General features: G+C 38.4%; 1 protein-coding gene across 2 annotated transcripts in view; it reads right to left on the minus strand.

Annotated features, from left to right (window-relative positions):
- Positions 1 to 20,892, minus strand: part of Cse1 (chromosome segregation 1) — a 441,978-nt gene that overhangs the window by 59,840 nt on the left and 361,246 nt on the right. For both annotated transcript variants that reach the window (XM_090381796.1, XM_090381797.1), the window contains exon 23: positions 11,042 to 11,123. In XM_090381796.1, coding sequence (XP_090237922.1) covers positions 11,042 to 11,123 — 82 coding nt within the window. The remainder of the gene's footprint in view (positions 1 to 11,041; positions 11,124 to 20,892) is intronic.

Genomic DNA, 20,892 nt, shown 5'->3' on the forward strand with positions numbered 1-20,892 from the left:
GAGTGATCTTTTGGGGTTATGAGAAGATCCAGAAAATGGTTTACACAGGTCAGCCACTATCTAGTCCACTGGACTGAGTCTATTGGTAACTGTCTGTAAGCATCCAGGTCACCTAGTATATAATCTTGCTGCATGCATTCTGTCAACAAGTGACAGCAGGTAGTCAGAATACAATGTGTGTGGGAAAGAGGGCATTGTAGAGACCATGTTATGTCAAGAACTGAATATATTCTTGCTATGTACACACCATATTCAATTTCATTAATTCATATGTCCCCCCCCCTCTACTTTCATTTTATCTACTGAATGTATCACAAACAGTCAAAAATAATAGAACAAAATTCTGTATAAAAAGATATAAACCTCCCAAAAACTTCCTCATTCATTTCATAAATATAAATCATCATTCCAAACTCAACGATGTCCATTTAAACCTACAGCCTGCCAAGCCCAACTTAATTTTTCTAAGAGAATCCCAGTTATCAATTGCTTCAATCAATAGGTTTCTTTAATTATTTTCTTTATGATTCCTCTTGTTTCAAAGGGAGTACACCAGCACCTATGTCTGCTCTGATATTCCTTGTCAAAGACATCCTGATTTGAAATTTCCTCTTTCTGATCTTCTCTGACTTAAAATCTCTCTACCCCCATCTTGTAAAATCCAACTGTTGCTACAACCACCTTTTTTCTTTTTTATGAAAACCCCAAACGAGAGGTATTAGAACCTATAGTACTTAGTACCATGCTTGGGTTGGAGGTTGAGAAGATGAGAGAAGATATTTGTTGATATTTGACTTGAACTTCTATAGACTGTAATTTTCAGGAAATACACATGAAGGAAGGTTGTTCCAGAAGATGGCAGTTGAATGAATAAACGAGGAAGATGAAAAGTTGATTCTGTGAGTTTGAAGTTGGACAGTAAATGGATGTTGGCTGGTGGCGGCACGTGTTCAGACTGTTTTGAAAGAGAGAGCGGGAATTATAGAAGCCAATTCAGAAGAACAGTGCCCATGGAAGTATCTGTAGAAAAGGCATGCAGCAGAAACAGTATGTCTATGAAACAGCGAGTGGAGACTCAGTTAGAGATGAGTCATTAATTAACCTAACTGCCCTCTTCTGAATGGAATTTAGAAGCACGAGAGAGGTTTTGGTTGCACTGCCCCAGATTTGGGAACAATATTCCATGATAGGACGGATTTGCAATTTGGAAGAAAAGTAACACAGAGAGCAAAAGAGAAAACCAAGTTTTCTTATATGCAGAGGAAGCAATATTTGTAATGTGCTTGTGCCAAGAGAGATTAGAAGTCAGGGTAATTCCCAAAAGAGATATATCAACTTGCCTAGAAATCGGAGTGTCACCAAAGATAGGCATAGGAGCAGAAGAATCCTTTTTTCAAGATATAAGACAAGACTGAGTTTTAGAAGGATTTAAATCAACTAAGTTGTCTTTGCCCCACTGGAGAATTATCTGGAGATCGGCATTTAAGGAATTGGTAGCGGATATTCGAGAAGTTGAAGCTGATTGAGCAGGGCAAGGTTTCTCAAAATGAAAAGTGGAATGCAATGTGCTATCATTAGCAAAGCTATGGATAGGATTTCCACTCAATGAAGAAGGTCATTAATATACAAAAGGAAAAGAGTGGGGGGAAATAATTGAACCTTGGGGGACACTAGCATTAGTGGAGAAGTTAGAAGACAGAGAGCCATCTACCATCACCCTTAGTGAGCGATCAGTGAGAGAAAATTGGATAACCAATTACAAAAAACAGTTGGCAAACCATAAGATGGCAGCTTGTTTGGAAGACCTTTATCCCCAAAACGATCCCAAGCCTTTGGGATGTCAAGAGCAACTGCTTGTGTTTCACCGAAATTTTCCATTGAATTTGTCCATAAATGGGCAACATAAGCCAGAATATCACCAGTGGAATGACACTGACAGAATCTATACTGGCGATCGTTGATCAGATGAAAGATCTTCAGATAAAGAGTTGGCAGTTAATTGATTTCTCCATTACTTTGGAAAGAGTAGAAGTAATTGCAATGGGACGATAACTCATTGCACTCACCCTTTTTAGGAATTGGCTGGATATGAGCAAATTTCCAAGCAGAAGAAAAAACACCTTTGGAATAAGAAAGTGAAAAAAGTGGCAAAGAATAGGAGTAAGTTCAGGAGCACAGGTTTTGAGAAAAAGTGGAGAAATGCCATCAAGACCTGGAGCTTTCTTAGTATCAAGATTTGTCAAAATCCTTCTGACATGCTTTTAATGGAAGACCCCAGGAGGCATTGAATGGAGTGTGTTGGGAATGGTGGGAGGTGTTTTACCAAGATCATTAACACATGAGTTGGAAGAAAAATGGGATGCTAGCAGGTCAGCTTTATCCTTGGCTGAAGTGACAACAGAACCATCTGGTTTTGACAGAGGTGGGAGCACAGATGGTCAAAGGTTGCGGCCAATAGCTTTGACAAGACACCAGAGTGCTCGGCTACCATTAGGGCAAGAAGCAAGTTTTCTACTCTTAGCCTGTTCAAAATCTAGTTTGGGCTTCACAATTGTTGCGAGCTTTGGTGTAGGCAGAAAATGAAACTGAAACATTGGAAACAAGCCAATTACAATATGCAACATTTTTCTCTTGAACAGCCTTGGCACATTTATTGGAAAACAAAGGTTAAGATAAAGGATGAGATTTTAAAGTGGAGTGTGGGATAAAGGATTCCATTCCTACAAGAATAATTTCACCGACACGATCTGAGCAAATATTGACATCAGAAGTTTTGAAACAGTAATCTGATTAAGGAAAAGAAATCTTGGTCATCCCATTTTGCATTCTTGTAATGTGAAATTCAACTGTTGCTACTACTGTTCCACCTATTTGCCAAACTCTTTGATTTCCTTTCCTTGAATTGCAAATCTAACTTTTCTAACAATGAGGTAATTTCTTTGTTGATTTTAATGTTCACAACTCCACCTGGACCAGATGCTGAGGCTTTTGCAATTATCAATAATCTCACTCAGGCTGTTTTCATTTAGACTGGATAATTCTAACCACACACACACCACTCTTGATTGTTTTCTCACAAACAACCTTTCAAAGTACACAGTCAATGTTAGTGACTCTATACTACTCTTGATCAAATGTATTTGAAGATGAAATGCAAAAGGCATAATTATATATATGGCTTTTGAGTAATTATAATATCGGCGCAGATACACCATAGTTTACCCATAAATTTATACTATGTATATAGTGTAAATTTTACACTACATACATAGTTTAAATTTATGGATAAACTATGGTATATATACACCAATATTATATAGTTAATTACTCAAAACCCATATATAATTATTCCTTGTACATTTCATCTGTACACCATTTGGCATCTCTCATATTGTGGAATTACTTCGCAACTGCGATGGCATGTTGCATTACCAGGGTACCTGCCCACCCACAGATGATAAGCCAACAGCTTTGAACCAGTGCCATCTGGGTGGTGGTATCCACTGAGAATAAACAACAGTAGTCTTCTCTCTATTAGAGAAGCGTTACTTATTCAAAGTAGTGCAATACCTGGTATCTCGTTGTGAAGGAGGCTATAATATGAGAGACAATTAAAATGATGCGTTTTACACTACATATGTAGTTTTTTTTTTTTTTTTTTTTTTTTTTTTTTTGATTTGGTAGTTGTTGGCGCATCGGCTTCTGTGGCCATATTGCACCTCCCAAGGTTTTTGCAGTACTTTGATCCAGCCCGAGGCGGGAATCGAACCCGCGACCTTTGGGTTGCCGGGCAGGTACTTTACCCACTCGGCTAGCCCGGTCGGCATATGTAGTTTAAATTTATGGGTAAACTCTGGTGTATCTGCACAGATATTATATAGTTAACTACTTGAGATCACAACATGGTGATGGTTTCTTCTCCAATGGAGCTCTCTTATGGCCATTCTCAGCTCGTGCTGTCCAGCATTACAAGAATATGACGTTTACAAGAATATGATGTGGGATGATATGCAAGATTTCTATTATTCTTGTTCCTTTTTACTTGTTTGGATTACTGTTTTAAATCTTCTTATTGCAATATTGATTCAGATATTGTCAAACAAAGCTTAAAACCCTCATCTTTTACTTATAACTTGGTTTTCCAATAAATGCACTAAAAGTGTTCAAGATAAGAATGTTGCACAATTGGCTTGCATACAAAATCTTCAGCGTCAATTTCTACCTGCAATAAAGCTGGCAGCAATTGTAAAACAGTTATTAATCAATCCATTCTTAATTTTGAACAGGCTAAGAGAAAAAATGTGCTTCTTGTGCAAATGTTAGTCAAGCATTGTCACTTGCCAAAGCTATTATGCACCAGTTCTGTCCATCTTTACCTCTCACTTCTGTTAAAACCTGATGATTGTATTGCAACCTCAACCAAAGACAAAGGCAACTTACTAGCATCCAATTAACTGTTGACTCATGTGTTGATATTACTGCTAAACCAACGTTAAGTCTAAACAATCGTGATACTAAGAAAGATCTAGATCCTGATGGCATTTCTCCACTTGTTCTAAAAACCTGCTGTGATCTTGAGCTTACACTGTGTCACTTTTTTGCACTTTCTTATTCCACTAGTACAAAATTAACTGCTTCTGCTGGGAAATTTGCTATCTAGCCAGCCCCCACTTAAAAAAAAAGGGGGTGAAAAATCTATCACAATCAGTTATCACCCTATTGCAATTACAGCCAGGCCTCGCATAACGCAAGTTCAATTAATGAATTTTTCAGTTACTGCTATTTGAAAAAATTATACCACTTTTTACTTTATGCAATGAAAATTTCCAGTTAACGCGATCTTTTTTTACGTGATAGTTGAAAAATATTCAAATCGCATGCTAAGAGTCTGACAGCCAATAAACAAACATTTGCCCACTGCCCGCCGCAGTGTGTTCCATCAACCATTGGAAACAGATGGGTTACTTGTTTGTCTCCTGCTAATAAAGTCATGTGCAGATGCATTTAAAAATTCTAATTTTCTACCCCTGTTAATTACGGATAAAAGAAAAAGTGAAAGCCAACATGATTGCAATAAAAAAAAATGAAAAGTTATTACTTTAGCTGAAAAACTTGAAGTTATTAAAAAACATGAGTGGTGCAAAACATGCGAAAATCGTAGGAGATCTAGGATACAGTGAGTCTACTATATGAACTATGTATCTTGAGTAGTAAGAACGAATATAAAGAGAAAGGTAAAGTTTCATCAACTTCTTTTGTTTTACAAAATACCAGAAACAGAACTCCAATAATGTTTGAAATGGAAAATCTTTTATCAATTTGGATAGTAGATTGTAATCAAAAAAGAATTCCATTATCCCAGGACAATATTCAGAACAAAGATATTAACATTTTTACTAAACTTACAGGAACAAAATATCAAGGGGAGACTGAAAAGTTTGTTGCTAGTTCAGGGTGGTTTGAATGTTTCAAAAATCGAGCAGGACTGCATAATGTTAAAGTAACAGGGGAAGCTGATGATGCTAATGAAAATGCTGTAGCCAAATTTCCTGCAGAATTGCAAAAAATCATTCAGGATGATCAGCAAATATTTAATGTAGACGAAACGAGCCTATTTTGGAAACTGATGCCAACTAAAAGTTATTTGGCTGCAAATGAAGCATCATCTGGGTATAAAGTGTTTCATAAGCTCAACTAATGCTTTTATTAGGAGGTAACGCTGAAGATGATTTTAAACTGAAGCCTATGTTTGTGTACAGTACACAAAATCCTAGGGCTTTAAAAGGATACAGCCATCAAACTTTTCCAGTCATTTTGTGTTCAAATAAAAAAGCATGGATGACCAAAGCCCTATTGCAATAAAAATAATCTTACTTTAAAGCTCTGTTGCGTGTAGATAGGCGTCTCTGTAGCCAGGTGGGAAGGAGCAGCAGTGCGTAGCACATGCTTCTTGATTAGACTGGGGTTCGAGCCCGTCACCACCAAATACAGAGGATGCGGAAAGGTCAGGGAATGACCACCGCATATCCTGGAGCAATATGGCCTTAGTTGCTAATGCTACTAAAAACCAAACAACAAACAAACAAACAACAAGCTTGTAGATAATGCATCCTTCTGCACGTGGCGACTTAAATGAAAATGCAAAAGTTGTTTTTTTACCAGTTGTTATGTTATTTTGGTTTTTAGGAGCATTAGCAACTAAGGCCATATTGCTCCGAGGATATGCGGTGGTCATTCCCTGACCTTTCCACATCCTTCGTATTTGGTGGTGATGGGCTCGAACCCCGGTCTAATCAAGAAGGCGTGTGCTACGCACTGCTGCTCCTGCCCACCTGGCTACGGAGGCACCTTTTTTACCAGTGAATATGACTTTGTTATTGTAACCTATGGACCAAGGGATGATTGCAATTTTCAAGGCTTACTATCTCCACAGAACATTTGCATAGGCACTTGAAGCTAGAAGAGGAGACAATGCAATTTCTGTACCAGAATTTTTTGGAAAAAATATAACATACAAGTGGCCATTGAAAATATTCATGCAGAATGGGAAGAAGCGACAGCCAGCAATATGAGAGCAGTTTGGAAGCATCTTTTACCCCACTGTGCAATGATTTTACTGGCTTCAAGGATGCAGTTCAAAAAGTTATTGAAGACATAACTAATATTGGTAATGATCTTAGTTTCGAAGGCTTGGACATGGCTAACGTTTGAGAATCACTGAATTCGCATTCAGAACAGCTAATTGACAACAATCTCCTTCAAATAGAGGAACAACGCGAGAAGCTGAAAAAAAAAAAAAAAAAAAAAGAGGGTGAGCCAGATGAAAACGTTACGGCAAAGGAGATAATGGTAAAAGAACTAGGCAAAATCTTTCGCATCACAGAGAACCTCAAACCAAAGATAATGGACATTGATACTAACATTGAAAGAAGCATGTTATTTTTCCAGGGCCTAGAGAAGCTTGTTGTCGGCTATCGGAAATTGTACGATGCAAAAGAAAGCCAACACTGTTCAAACAACAGTGTTCAAACATTTCCATAGCAAATACAGGCATACCTCGGTTAACGTTACCTCTGATAACGAAGCCTCGATATAACGAAGTCCGCAATTTCAAGCCCATTTAACATAAAAAAATATTCCAATTTAACGCCAACGCCTGACAATCATCCGATTGGTGACTGACAGCGATTCGTTACGTATTCCCGAGTGCTCCCGAGCTGCGGGCGTGTCTGTTATAACAGTTTTGCACGTCAATAGCTTAATTTAGTTGTTGTTTACATGATTGACGTTGTTTCAGTGTGGCGCATTGCAATAATTGACGTAGGTTCTTTGTAGCATTACATAACGTAGATTTTGTAAATTTTATTGGAAATATTTTTGTTTTAGTTAATTAAAATGTCAGAATCAAAGAAAAGAAAAGCAATTTCTTTGGAAACTAAACTAAATATCGTACGACGTGTTGAAAGCGGCGAAAGAAATCCGATGTGGCACATTCTTTAGGATTAGCGCAATCAACTTTAACAACCATACTAAGTCAATCAGAAAAAATAAAACAGTCTGCTCAGAATTGTAAAGATGTTACAGCGGCAAAATTAACTCGCTTAAGGAATCCAATTTTAGAAAAAATGGAGAAAATGTTAAGTTTGTGGATAGATGATATGTCACAACGTCATATGCCTTTAAGTCAAATGGTGATTCAAGAAAAAGCATTATTTTTGTACAAACAAACTGAACAAACTGAACATAAACAAACTGAAGAAATTACGGAAACCTTTGGGGCTTCTCGTGGTTGGTTCGAGAAATTTAAAAAACGGGCCAGGATTCATAGTGTAAAATTAACAGGAGAAGCTGCAAGTGCAGATGTTGAAGCTGCAAATAAGTTTCCAGAAAAACTAAAGGAAATAATTGAACGTGAAAATTTTCCACCAAATTTGGTGTTCAATGTTGACGAAAGCGGTTTGTTCTGGAAACGGCTACCAACAAAAAGCTTCATTTCTATTGAAGAAAAATCAGCTGCTGGGTTCAAAGCAGCAAAAGACCGTTTAACGTTACTCTTTGGATCAAATGCCTCTGGCGATTATAAATTAAAATTGTTATTAGTTTACCATTCAGAAAATCCGAAGGCCTTAAAAGGTAACATAAAAATGAATTTACCTGTAATATGGAAAGCAAATAGAAAAGCGTGGGTTACCAAGGAGTTATTTGTTTGGTTTGTTAACCACTTTTGTCCTGGAGTAAAACGGTATTGTCAAAAAAACAACTTTGAAGAAAAAGCTCTTTTGTTGTTAGACAATGCTCCGGGACATCCTACTGATCTTAACACGTTGGACACATGCATTCCTGTCAAAGTTGTGTTTCTTCCAGCAAACACAACTTCCCTGATTCAACCATTGGATCAGGGAGTAATAGCATCATTTAAAGCTTATTATCTGCGTCGAACTTTAAGCAATTTAACTGAACTAGAGGATAAAGAGGAAATGACAGTTAAAACCTTTTGGAAAAACTACACCATTAAAAATGCAATTGAAAACATTGATAGTTCTTGGAAAGAAGTCACTAAGAAATGCTTAAATGGAGTTTGGCGCAAAATATGGCCAGAAGTTGTACTAGAAGAAGAAAATAACATCCAAGAAATTAGAAATGAAGTTATCCAGATGGCTCAATCAATAGGTTTCGAAAATGTTGATGAAGAGGATGTTAGGAAATTTATTGAATGCAGAAGATGATTGTTTTTCAGTGGAAGATTTAGAAAACCTTGTTAGCAACGAAGACAAAGATAATGAAGGCGAAGTTAAAGAAGTTCCTGCCGAAAAAGTGTTAACAACCAAAGATTTAAAAAGGTGCTTAAATGACATTGAAAACGTTTTAAATTTTTTTAATGAAAATGATCCTGATTTAGAAGTGTTATAGTTAAGCGATCAATGTTAAATGCAATAGCTCCGTATAGGCAATTGTTAAATGAAAGAGAAAAAAAGCATAAACAATCAACTTTAACCTCACATTTTAAAATGTGATTTCACTTTGTATGTAAGTTGACTGTTTATTTAATAAAACTTTTCTTTGTTGGAAAAAAAGCTTTTCATTTTCTTTACGTAGGAACGTATCCCTATTCTGGCCATAGTATTTTTACCTCTGAAAATGAAGTTTCGCTTAACGAAGTAATTTCGTGGAACGCATCCTATTCGTTAATCGAGGTATGCCTGTAGTTAGTTTCTTCATTATGTATTTTATGCAATAAACATTTAATTCTATAATTATTAACTTTTACATGGTATACAGTTAAAAAAAGTTATTTAAAAGGTATTTTTAAAATTCTTTATGGACATTTCTGAAGGTCACGGATCAATTATAATTTTTCCTATTGATTATTCTGTTTTGCGTGATGCACTCGCAGGACGAATTAATTGCATATTATCAAGGCCAGCTTGTACATTTACTTTTTCCAAAGTATATTCTATTAATGTGTTTCTGTTTTGTGTGATGCACTCGCAGGACGAATTAATTGCATATTATCAAGGCCAGCTTGTACATTTACTTTTTCCAAAGTAATGGAGAAATCCATCCACTGCCAATCAATTGGTGATATACTGGCTAATGTTATTTATTTTGGGATAAATTTTGACAGAAAAGTATGGTTAAACTCAAGAAGTTCTTTTTGACATTTCCAAGGCTTTTCACCGAGTTTGGCATAAAGGTCTTCCCGAAGAAGCTCCCATCTTATGGATTACTAACTTTTTTTTTTGTCTTCCCAAGTAGGTATCCAGTTTCCTCTCTGATGTCTCACTGTGAGTTATGATAGATGTCTCTGTCTTCTAACTTCTCCACTACTTCTGGTGTTCCCCATGGATCAGTTCTTTCTCCTACACTTTATATGTATACAAAGCGTGGCATTATATATATATATCTACCAAGAAAGGCTTAATTTCTGCAAATTTTAGTGTCTGGAGACTAGGCACCTGCAAGGTGCCTAGTCTCTAGACACTAAAATTTGATTGAGGTGTTTAAAGCTTTGAATGGATTGAGCAAGCTCATGAAGATGGCTCCATATCAGAGGCAAAAGAAAGAAGACCATCAGCATTCTTTCTCTTGCTCAGACTTCACACGTGGGGACAATATTTCAAACCGAAGAAGGATAGTTGCAGGAGAGATGCAGAAGTATACCTTTAGCTGGTGGGTGGTTGAGTGTTGGAACAAACTTCCATCTGTTGTTTTGGAAGCAGATAGTTTGAATAAATTTATTTGGGAAGGGTTCCCTCCATTCCTTCTTTTTGGCTGATGCTGTATAAGCTTGTTTTCTTACATCGTTTGTCATACTAATACTAAAAAAAAAAAAAAAAAAAAAAAAAACAAACAAACAAACAAACAAACAAACAAACAAACATGAATTAAAAATCTTGATACCAAGAAAGTTCTAGATCCTGATGGCATTTTTCCACTTGTTCTAAAAACCCTAATTCTCAATCAATCAGGAGGAATATTTATAATTATCTATTTATAAGACCTCTGACTATGCATCTTACCACTATTACTGCCACTTTAAGTCCTCCCCATTCACTTTTATAAAACAATAAGAGCAAAATACACTAAAATTACTTAATAACTGTAAAAAACTCTGTTTCACAGACCAAAACAGCAATAATGCCGAAAGTGTTGGCAGGGGCAGGCCACACAAAATGCGATGATTCACAAATTTCATTTGTGATTTTGCCAGTATCCAAAAGACTGAAGGTTGAAAGCTGATTTATGGGTATCATAAATCAGCTTTCAACTTGCCTGAAAGAACAAGTTGTCTGAATATTAAGTACATGAAATTTGAGAACTACATGTAATACTAATGTTAACACTGAAAATTAACCTCCAAAACTTGAAAATTCCTATGCTATGTGAAAAATATTTTGCTTCTCAATTGAGTGTTCAAGTAGACTTGTTAAGCAGGGTGAATTCCATTCTCCATAACCAACAGCAGTCACAAATGTAATGACAATATAAAGCATGCTAAGATGATAATCACAATGAATGCTTCTGGTCAAAACTTCCTTACCTGGGCTGAATTCCATCAACTGTGTTGATAAGAGCCATTGCACCATATCTGAAAACAAATAGGCAGAAAAAGACCAAAAGACCTAAAAGATAAACAAAAACAATAAAAAAAAAAAATAATAATAATAATAAAAAAAAAAAAATAATAAATAAAAAATAAAAATAATATATATATAAACGGTGTAATTCAGGAGGAATATTAAATATTTCGGAAGGTTAAGTATTGATTATTTTGAGTAAAAAAGTTCATATAAACGTGTGTCCAATTCTCAATGGACATGGAGATACAGCTGTTTGAAACTGGCACACACAAAGCCATTATGAGAGGTATTAAAGAACGATAAATGACACTGTTTGTATTTATTGACTTTTTGAACAATACAAAACACAAATAATTGACAAATTTTTTACATATCACAATAAATGTTCGAAAATCCCACTGTCAACCTCATTGCACTTTGAAACTCTTGTGGTAATATGACATGTTGTTCTTCTGAGGTTGTCTTGGTGTTCCTTTATGAGGGCTGCAGTATCCAAAATGCAAGCAAGCAATTCATCTCTTGTATTCGCCTTTTCTTTGTATACTGTGCTTTTCATCCATCCCCACAAACAAAACTCTAACGGAGTGAGGTCTGGAGACCTTGGTGGCCAATGAAAGGGACCACCACGGCTGATCCATCATTCAGGGAAAGTTTGATTTAGATATTGTATCACCAGACAGGTTTTATAAAGTGCAGGAGCTCTGTCATGCCAAAAGTACATACCAATCCTTGCAGTCAAGAAAACATCCTCCAATAGTAGTGGAAGTTTGTTTAGCAGAAATTGTAGGTAAATAGGCCCTGTAAGATGATTTTGCAACACAATAGGCCCAATCAACTGAATGTCGATGACACTGCACCACAAATTTACAGAGAAGCAATTTTGAAAATTATTTCTGCAGTTGTATGTGGATTTTTGTCTGACCACCTATGAGAGTTACAGGTGTTGTTGATACCATTATGGGTGAAAGTAGCTTCACTGCTGAACAGTATTGATGGAATTAATCGGTGATTAGCATTTATCCACCGACAAAATTCCAATTGCTGGGCGTTGACTACTGGTTGAAGGTGTTGCACCCACTGTATATAAAATGGATACAAGCTATGCTTATGTAATGTTCGCTATACTCTTGTCTGTGGAACACCGATATGTGTAGAAATTCTTCATAGTTGGACTACGTTCTACTGACTGAAAAATGTGTTCTATTTCATCCACATTTTGTTCATTTGCACATTCAGAAGAAATATCAGTGCTGGGAACTGTAGCAGTCTCGTGCAGTTTGGTGTAAACACTAGTAAATGCTCTTGAATCTAGTATTCTGCGGTTAGAAAACCATCAACGGTATTCTCTACAAGCAGTGGTAGCACTTCCACCACAGAAAACAGCATCAGGTTATACTGCTTATTGATCACATCTGATTCAGGGAGCTGTGCATGCCAGTTTCAAACAACTGTATCTCTGTATCTATTGAGAATTGGACAATTGGACATATGTTTATATGAACTTTTTTACTCAGAATAATCAATACTATAACCTCCCAAAATATTTACTATTCCTCCTGAATCACTGCGCGCACACGCACACACAATTCAGAACATAAAACTCTTGCATCTATACTGTATGGATGAACTTGAAGAACTTGATGAACAGCTAAATAAAACTAATAGTTGTCTTTTAAATAAAAGCCATTACAGTCTCTACTAAAAGTATACTTTATAATGAATGCTGCATTTCTAAAACCAGTTCTCCAGCAAATTTGTTTTATTTACTTTGTTTTTGCAACACACTTTTTGCTATAAGAAAGCCGAGAAGCCAAGAGTAATCACTGTTTTGGAAATAAAACCGAAAATTATTTTTTCCAAGCTGGCAAATGAGCAGTTCATAGTGGATGTGAATTGTAGCTGATAAAGAAAAATATAATGATGTTGCAAAATTAAAGTTACAAACACAATTAAATGACTGGAATGAGAGAAAAATTTCTCTGGAAAATGGAGAATTTATTATGAATTCTGTTTTTTTTAAAAGCAGGAATCTAAGAGTATTTTCAACAATCACAATGGCGAGTTAAGAAAATGGAAAGTTTACTGAACCACAGCCTACTTCTCTCTTCATTACGTGGTTCAATAAATTTAAATCAAGACTGGTGAGACTACATTTAAAATACTGTGTTCAGGTCTGAAAGCTGTAGTCAAAGAAAGATGTTTCTCAAAAGGTCCAAAAATGGACAACTCATTTTGTGAAAATAGAAGATGAACAGTCTCTCCATATGAGACTGCAAAGAGGGGATTACATAGTGGGAAACCACATGTAATTCAGATGGAGATTATCTGATTTAGGGGTATAAGGACTTTGGGAGGGAGGGAAATAGCAAAATGAATGACTGTGGCATTCTCATGTTGAAATAAGTTTGAAAAGTTCATGGCCAAAGTATGAAAGGGTAGTGGTCCAGTGTTAAAATTTACTGTGCTTAATGTATAACACTTTAAATAGTAATCATAGAGTTTCATGCAGGTTCATTTTAGATCCTGAAGTCATCAAATTTGTATAAACGAGAAAAAGATGGACAAAATCAGTCACCATGCAGTCATCCAGTATTTGGGGAAAAACGGACTAACAGCAAAAGGTCCAAAAATGGACAACTCATTTTGTGAAAATAGAAGATGAACAGTCTCTCCATATGAGACTGCAAAGAGGGGATTACATAGTGGGAAACCACATGTAATTCAGATGGAGATTATCTGATTTAGGGGTATAAGGACTTTGGGAGGGAGGGAAATAGCAAAATGAATGACTGTGGCATTCTCATGTTGAAATAAGTTTGAAAAGTTCATGGCCAAAGTATGAAAGGGTAGTGGTCCAGTGTTAAAATTTACTGTGCTTAATGTATAACACTTTAAATAGTAATCATAGAGTTTCATGCAGGTTCATTTTAGATCCTGAAGTCATCAAATTTGTATAAACGAGAAAAAGATGGACAAAATCAGTCACCATGCAGTCATCCAGTATTTGGGGAAAAACGGACTAACAGCAAAGGTAATTCATGAGGATATAATTAAACATTGGGGAGGATGTCCTTTCTTATTCCATGGTTAAGAAGGAGGCAGCAGAATTTAAAGGAGGGATGGAGAGCCTGGGAGATGACCCACACTGTGGAAGACCTAAAATGTCCATCACTGTAATTTGACAGTGTGCATGATCTTGTGATCAGTGAGCGATGAGCAAAGTATTCCTAGACATCTCATATGAATGTATGTACCACATAATAACAAAAGTTCTTACTATGAAAAAGGTGTCAGACAATGGGTTTCAAAGTTGACTTTTCAAGTCAAGCCTTTTCAAGCACAAGACTTTTCAAGAACATTTGCATCATTCTCAAGCAGATCCAACAAATTTCCTTGCAAGGTTTGTGACCATGGATGAGAAGTGTGGGTCTATCACTTTCAGCAAGAGACAAAGGAGCAGTCCAAAAAGTGGAAAAACAGCTCCTCTCCTTCTCCAAAGAAAGCTAAGTTGATTCCTTCTTCTGGCAAGGTGATGGACTCAGTTATTTGGAATGCTGATGGAGTATTGCTAGTGGATTACTCAGAAAGGTAATCCACGAGCAACACTCCATCAGAAGGCCTTCTAAGGGTTTGAGTTTGATTTTGATTTTTGTGGCACAAAACAGCAAGGTTATAGTGCCATGAAAAGGTTAAAATTCAAGAAAGATAAGACTAGTAACTTTTAAAAAGGTTACTTTGTTGAAAAGTGCATATATATACAGACATATCAATAAATAAAATCAGTACAATGATAAAAGCAAATGTTATATTTCATATGAGTATATATATTAATTGATTTTAAAAATTTAAAAACTGCTGACACATTGTCATTGTCATTTAAAATCTGACTGAGCGCATATGGCTCAGTCAGATGGGTAAAAGCGGTAAAACGAGCATTTCTAAAACTGGTACAATCACATAAAATATGTTGAACGGATAAAATGGTGTTGCATTGCTTGCACATAGGAGAGTCATCAGCCCTCAGCAAAAAGAAGTGTGTCAGACGACAGTGTCCTATGCGGAGCTGAGCAAGAACTTTCTCTTTGCGATCCCTGTGTAAAGTGGACCACCAAGGATGGATCACAGGCTTAATTCGACATAGTTTGTTTGCAGTAATCAGGCGCCACAAATCTTGCCACTGAGACTGTAAGTTACTACGGATCGTTTGCCTGTAGTCTGCATAGGGGACTAACAGGTCAAGATTATCCGTCAGGGCTGCCAATTTGGCTGCAGTGTCAGCCAAATCATTTCCTCTAATCCCGATGTGACTGGGGATTCAGCAGAAGCAGATATCGAATCCACTTGCATAGAAGCAGTATATTATCTGCTGAATTTGGGACAGGGTTGGATGATTAGTGTGACACTGCTGATAAAGCCTATAGTGCACTCACTGAATCGGCATATATAATACACCATTGGTATTGGTGTTTTCTTATGTGATCTAGAGCTAACTCTATAGCATGCAGCTCTGCAATGTAAGTGCTGCAGTCAAGGGGTATCTGTTCTGATATGGTATTATCTGGAAAAACAGCAGCAGATTCCACATACGATTCTGGCTCCGAGCCGACTGGCAAGAAGTCAGAATGTTCTGCACGGTGTTGTGAATCGAGCTGAAAGTAGACAGAAGATGGAATATTAGACTTCGTCGCAATCTTGAGCGAGAAGTCACATGCTGGAATTTGAGCATGCCAGGGTGGAGGGGGCTGCATTGGTGATCTAGCAACCTTGTCTACTGAGATGTTAAGCTCATCGACTCTTGAACACGAATGCTGAATGGGCGATCTGTCGTGTGTTATAAAGGTTTCCTCATTGTGGCTCAAAAACAGATGTCCACATGGGGTGATCTGGCAGGGATTTCAGCTTGAAGGCATAGTGTAGAAACAACTGCATTCGTCGAAGTGACAAGGATGGTTCATTTGCTTTGGCATACAGACTTTGGACAGGTGATGTTCTGAATGCACCAATAGCAAATGCGAATGGCTTGATGATGGATGGGGTCAAGCCAATGAACAATGCTATTTCTGGCAGATGCATACACCTGAGACCCATAATCTAATTTTGAGCATACTAGTGCATGGTATAGATGGAGTAGAGTGCATCGGTCTGCACCCCAAGAGGTAGAAGAGAGAGAGAGAGTGGAGAATGTTAAGCCCTCTCGTGCACTTTGTGCATAGCTGACGAATGTGTTGGACAAATGTCAGCTTTTTGTCAAAAATGAGTCCCAAGAATTTCTTCTCTGATACAACTGGAATGGTGCTTTGTCCAAGTCGTAATTCAGGCTCAGGGTGGAGATTTCGTTTGCGACAAAAATGGATGCAAACTGTCTTCTCCGGTGAGAACCTGAAACCATTGGTCGTGGCCCAGGAGTTAAGATGGTCAATAACTTGTTGCAGCTGTCTCTCAACACCGTGCAGAATGGTGTTGAGAGATCACCAACCAAAATATGCTGAAGTCATCAACGTAGAGTGCACTATTTATAGTTGGAGGAAGTTGTTTGGAAAACAGAGTTTATTTTAATGGCAAAAAGCGTGACACTTAAGACAGATCCTCGTGGTACCCCCTTCTCTTGGCAAAAGGACCGAGAAAGGACAGATCCTACACAAACTTGGAAATAACAGCAGGATAAAAATTTTTTAATAAAACCAGGAAGGTGACCAACCTCTTGGTCACCTTCCCAGCTTTATTATGGATGATGTGAAACGGATCCACGATCTTAGACCGAGGTTGTAAAGGTCTTTTAAAATACCAAATCTCCAAGTTGTGTCATACGCTTTTTCCATATCAAAGAAGATGGACACCAAGTGTTCTCCTTTTAGGATAGCATCTCAGATAGATGTTTCTAGTCTAATTAAGTGGTCCAGTGTGGACCCGTTTCTTCGGAAGCCACACTGAAAGCGGAAGAGGTCATTCAATTCTAAATACCATAAGAAACGAGCACTGACCTCTCTCTCTAATATTTTGCACAGACAGCTAGTCAGAGCAATAGGACGATAGTTTTTTGGAGATTTAGGATCCTTTCCTGGCTTGGCAAAAGCAAGAATAGTTGCCTTGCGCCAGGTATCTGGAAAATGCTCTTCAAGAAAGATTCTGTTGAAAGATGTTTGATCATTTATAATGGATGTTGTCTGGTCTAACAGCGGTAGCCTTTGTACGGGCAACTGCTGTTTTCAGCTTATGGATGGTAAATGGCCCATTATATGGGTGGGAACCCTTCGATGTGAATTTAAGGGCCTGTTTTTCAGTGTTCTGTTTTAAGACCAGAAACTCTGGGGAGTAGGATGATGTTGCAGAGATGTTAGAAAATGTTTCCCCAAGAGCATTGGCTATTGCAATAGAGTCTGCAATAGTACATCCATTATATTCAAGGACCGATGATGAGTGGTATGCCGTGTATTTTCCCTTCATTTTCTGGATTGTTTTCCCAAACCACCTTAGTGCTGGTCGTCTGGGTGATGTGAAACGGATCCACAATTCCTTTTGACTCTGACGGCAGATGTAGCGTGCTTTGGCTCGTGCATGTTTAAAGGATAATAGGTTGATCGTGGTAGGATATTGTCGAAATATCCCCCAAGCTTTGTTTTGAGCTTTTTTGGCTGCTGTACATTCTGGATTCCACCATGGTTTTGGAAAGGCAGGAAACTGTGTGGATGTTTTTGGAAATGTAGTTGCAGCTGTATGGACAATATTTTCTGTTATGTACGTAACTGCATCATTGATAGGCTCTTGACTGACTGCAGAGTTGTCAAACTTTGCCAGGTGTTGGAAGGCACTCCAGTCAGCCTGATCAAACTTCCACTGCAGTAACCTGACGGGAAGACAAGGTCTCCCAGTAATTAAGGTGGTTATCACTTCCATACGGGTTCCCCCTCCCTCCCAAGTTAGTGAAGGGAGAAGAGAAGGGGAGCCGATAGAAAGATCAATGGCAGAAAACGTACGGGTAGGCATGTGGAAAAAGGTGTTTGTTCCCACATTAACGAGAGATCATTGTTAGTTAGCATATGCTCTATGACTCATCCTCTTCTATTGATGCTAGCACTACCCCACAGGGTGTTATGTCCAATAAAGTCCCCAAGAAGTAAGAAAGGGGGAGGCAACTGTATTACGAGATCATCAAGGTCTTTCTGGCAGATGTCAGTACCACATGGCAAATATATAGAGCAAACGGTTATTAAAAACCCCACTGTTATTCGAGTTGCTATTGCCTCTATGCTGGTAGTAAGTCGCGGAGGCTGAAAAGGGGTATGGTTGCCCACAAGGATTGCGACTCCTCCATGAGCGGGGCCATCCCCAATTCTATCCTTGCGAATGATAGTAACGTTATGCATCCTGGGGTCATCATTTGCCCTTACGTCAGTCTCCTGCATGCAAAAGCAAGATGGTTTGTGCTTTGGCAAGAGTGCCTTGATCTCTTCTGCATTTTGCCGGAATCCACGACAATTCCATTGTAGGAATTTAGCTATTATTTTGGCTTGGTGGTTCCTTCAGGTGGCTCCCAAGGTGCCAAGGGCTTACTTTTGTCAGTCTTAGATTTATCCTTTCTGGGGAAGTATGGACACTGCCCCAGTGTCCATATTCTCCCCAGGAAAGAGTTCCAAGACTGTTTCTTCATGTACCTCCTTCTCCTCAACATCCATTTTTTTCTGAGAACTAGGATGTACGTCAGATTTCTTATTCTTTTATCCATAAACTTGTTTTCTTACTGGTGGGGCATTAGGAGGTACAGATATTGGAGTGGCAGCTGATTGGTCCTTTTGTGCGGGTTTTATTGAACTTAGCAGGTAGCGAGCAATAGGAGCGAATGACTCCTTTGGTGGTATGGTCATTTCGGTCTGAGTTCCGATGGAACATCTCCCTGCTATCTTCTGAGCGTAGGTTGGTTTATTTGTATTTAAAGGTTTCATTGTTTTCCTTACCTCTTGATACGTTCAGCTCTGCCTTAAATCGTTGAATTTCTTTTTCTCGTTTCCACCTCTGGTATGCTCTTGAGTAGGCTGGGTGTTCTTCTTGGCAGTTAATGCTGGTTGGTTTTGCAGCTGAACATGATGTTGTTTCATGGTCCTTTGCACCACACCAAGCGCATACAAGAGTTCCATGACAAACCATCTGTGAGTGTCTGTATTTCTGGCACTTGAAGCACCATAACGGATTTGGGACATACGGATGCACTGGGCAGTTAATATAGCTAACTATGATTTCATGAGGAAAATTTGGTGAACTGAATGTTAAGATAATATTTCTGGTGGGAACTAATTTCCTATCCCTGCGCATGAATATACGTTTAACAGCTGTCACTCCTTGTGGTTTTAACTGAACAGATTTCCTCTTCAGTCGCATCCATCAGATCCCATTCCGCGATGACCACGGGATGAGTTCAGCATTCCCCCGATAGATGTAGCACGGAGGAGCTGTTCTGAGTGTATATCACTTCTGGTTTCTATAAGTATTTCACCCGAATGAAGCCGTTTGACAGACTTAGGAGAGCCTGTTAACCCTTCCAAACCCTTCTGTATAAAGAAGGGTGACATTTTTCCTATAGGCTTCTCACTAGTTGAGTGAATTATCAGGAACTGAGGTGTTGGACCTGAAATAACCTCCTTTTTCTGTCTTTTTTTTTGCAGAAGTGACATTCTCTTGGTCTATGGTCAAATTTTCAGTTTGGGACTGGGTTGGAGCCCCAGAAGAAATTAATTTATCAGGATTCATGAAGTTTTTTTAAGTGGTTCAGTGCCCGGGGTTCTCATCCACCACGAAGCCCAAAGGGACACCCACTACCTGAATGCAATAAATGCGCTCGGGAGTAGAACGCCAGAGCTACCCAAACACCATACCCGCACCACCGCCAGCCTGAATTCCGTCCCTCAGACCATGAGGGTAGGGGTGTGGCATTGACACAGCTGACTCTCGCAGGCAAGCCTACAAGCTGATTGATCCTAGCCGGGCCTTCCAGGACCACCTGTCTTGTCGAATCAGGAGCCAAAGTGGTGTATTGAAGCTGGACCTCTCAACCACCAGGATCCCCCTTTCCGAATTTCCATGGGTCACAGCGCACAGCAAACACGCCGGATTCCATTGATGTTAGCCTGGAACCTGGGCATTGGATCCCAGTGATGCTAACTGGAGGTCCAGCAGCGTCACTGCGAGGTCCCCTCACCACGTACAGGCACCCACGTCGAGCAGCCTTCTAAGGCATTTGTGTGAAAATATCAAAGACAAATGCCAAGGATAATTTAGTAAACGAGTCTGTTCTACCAGGCCAATGCACCTGCTGATAGGTCTGTTATTTCCATGGCTGCACTGCATGAGTTTTGAAATCTTGGACTGACCACCATATTCAGCAGACCTAGCACCATCGGACTTTCACCCATTTTCTAATTTGAAAAAATACCTTGCTGGCATCCATTTTCCCACCAAACACTGATATTACTGCTGCAGTGGATGCATTTCTGGAGGTCCAAGAGAAAAATTTCTTCGTAACTGGAATAGAAGCACCACAGCACTGGAATCAAAGCACCACAGCATCAGTGGCAAAAGTATACTGACTCCAAAGGGGACTGTGTTGATAAATCCCTCATACTCAGGCCATGAACTTTTCAAATGCTCCTCATAATAGACTAGCTCTAAGTTTATTAAAAGATCTAAAAGATATTTTAGTTTATTAAAAGATCTAAAAGATAAACCCAAATAATAAAATTAAATAAATAAATAAAAATAACTCGTGAGCATTTTTGCCAATCACTAGAATAAATTCTGTTTGTTGTTGGTTTAGGTTGAC

Source organism: Mastigoproctus giganteus, chromosome 9, assembly GCF_048544385.1.
Source record: "Mastigoproctus giganteus isolate SK-2022 chromosome 9, ASM4854438v1, whole genome shotgun sequence".
Lineage (NCBI taxonomy): Eukaryota > Metazoa > Arthropoda > Arachnida > Uropygi > Thelyphonidae > Mastigoproctus > Mastigoproctus giganteus.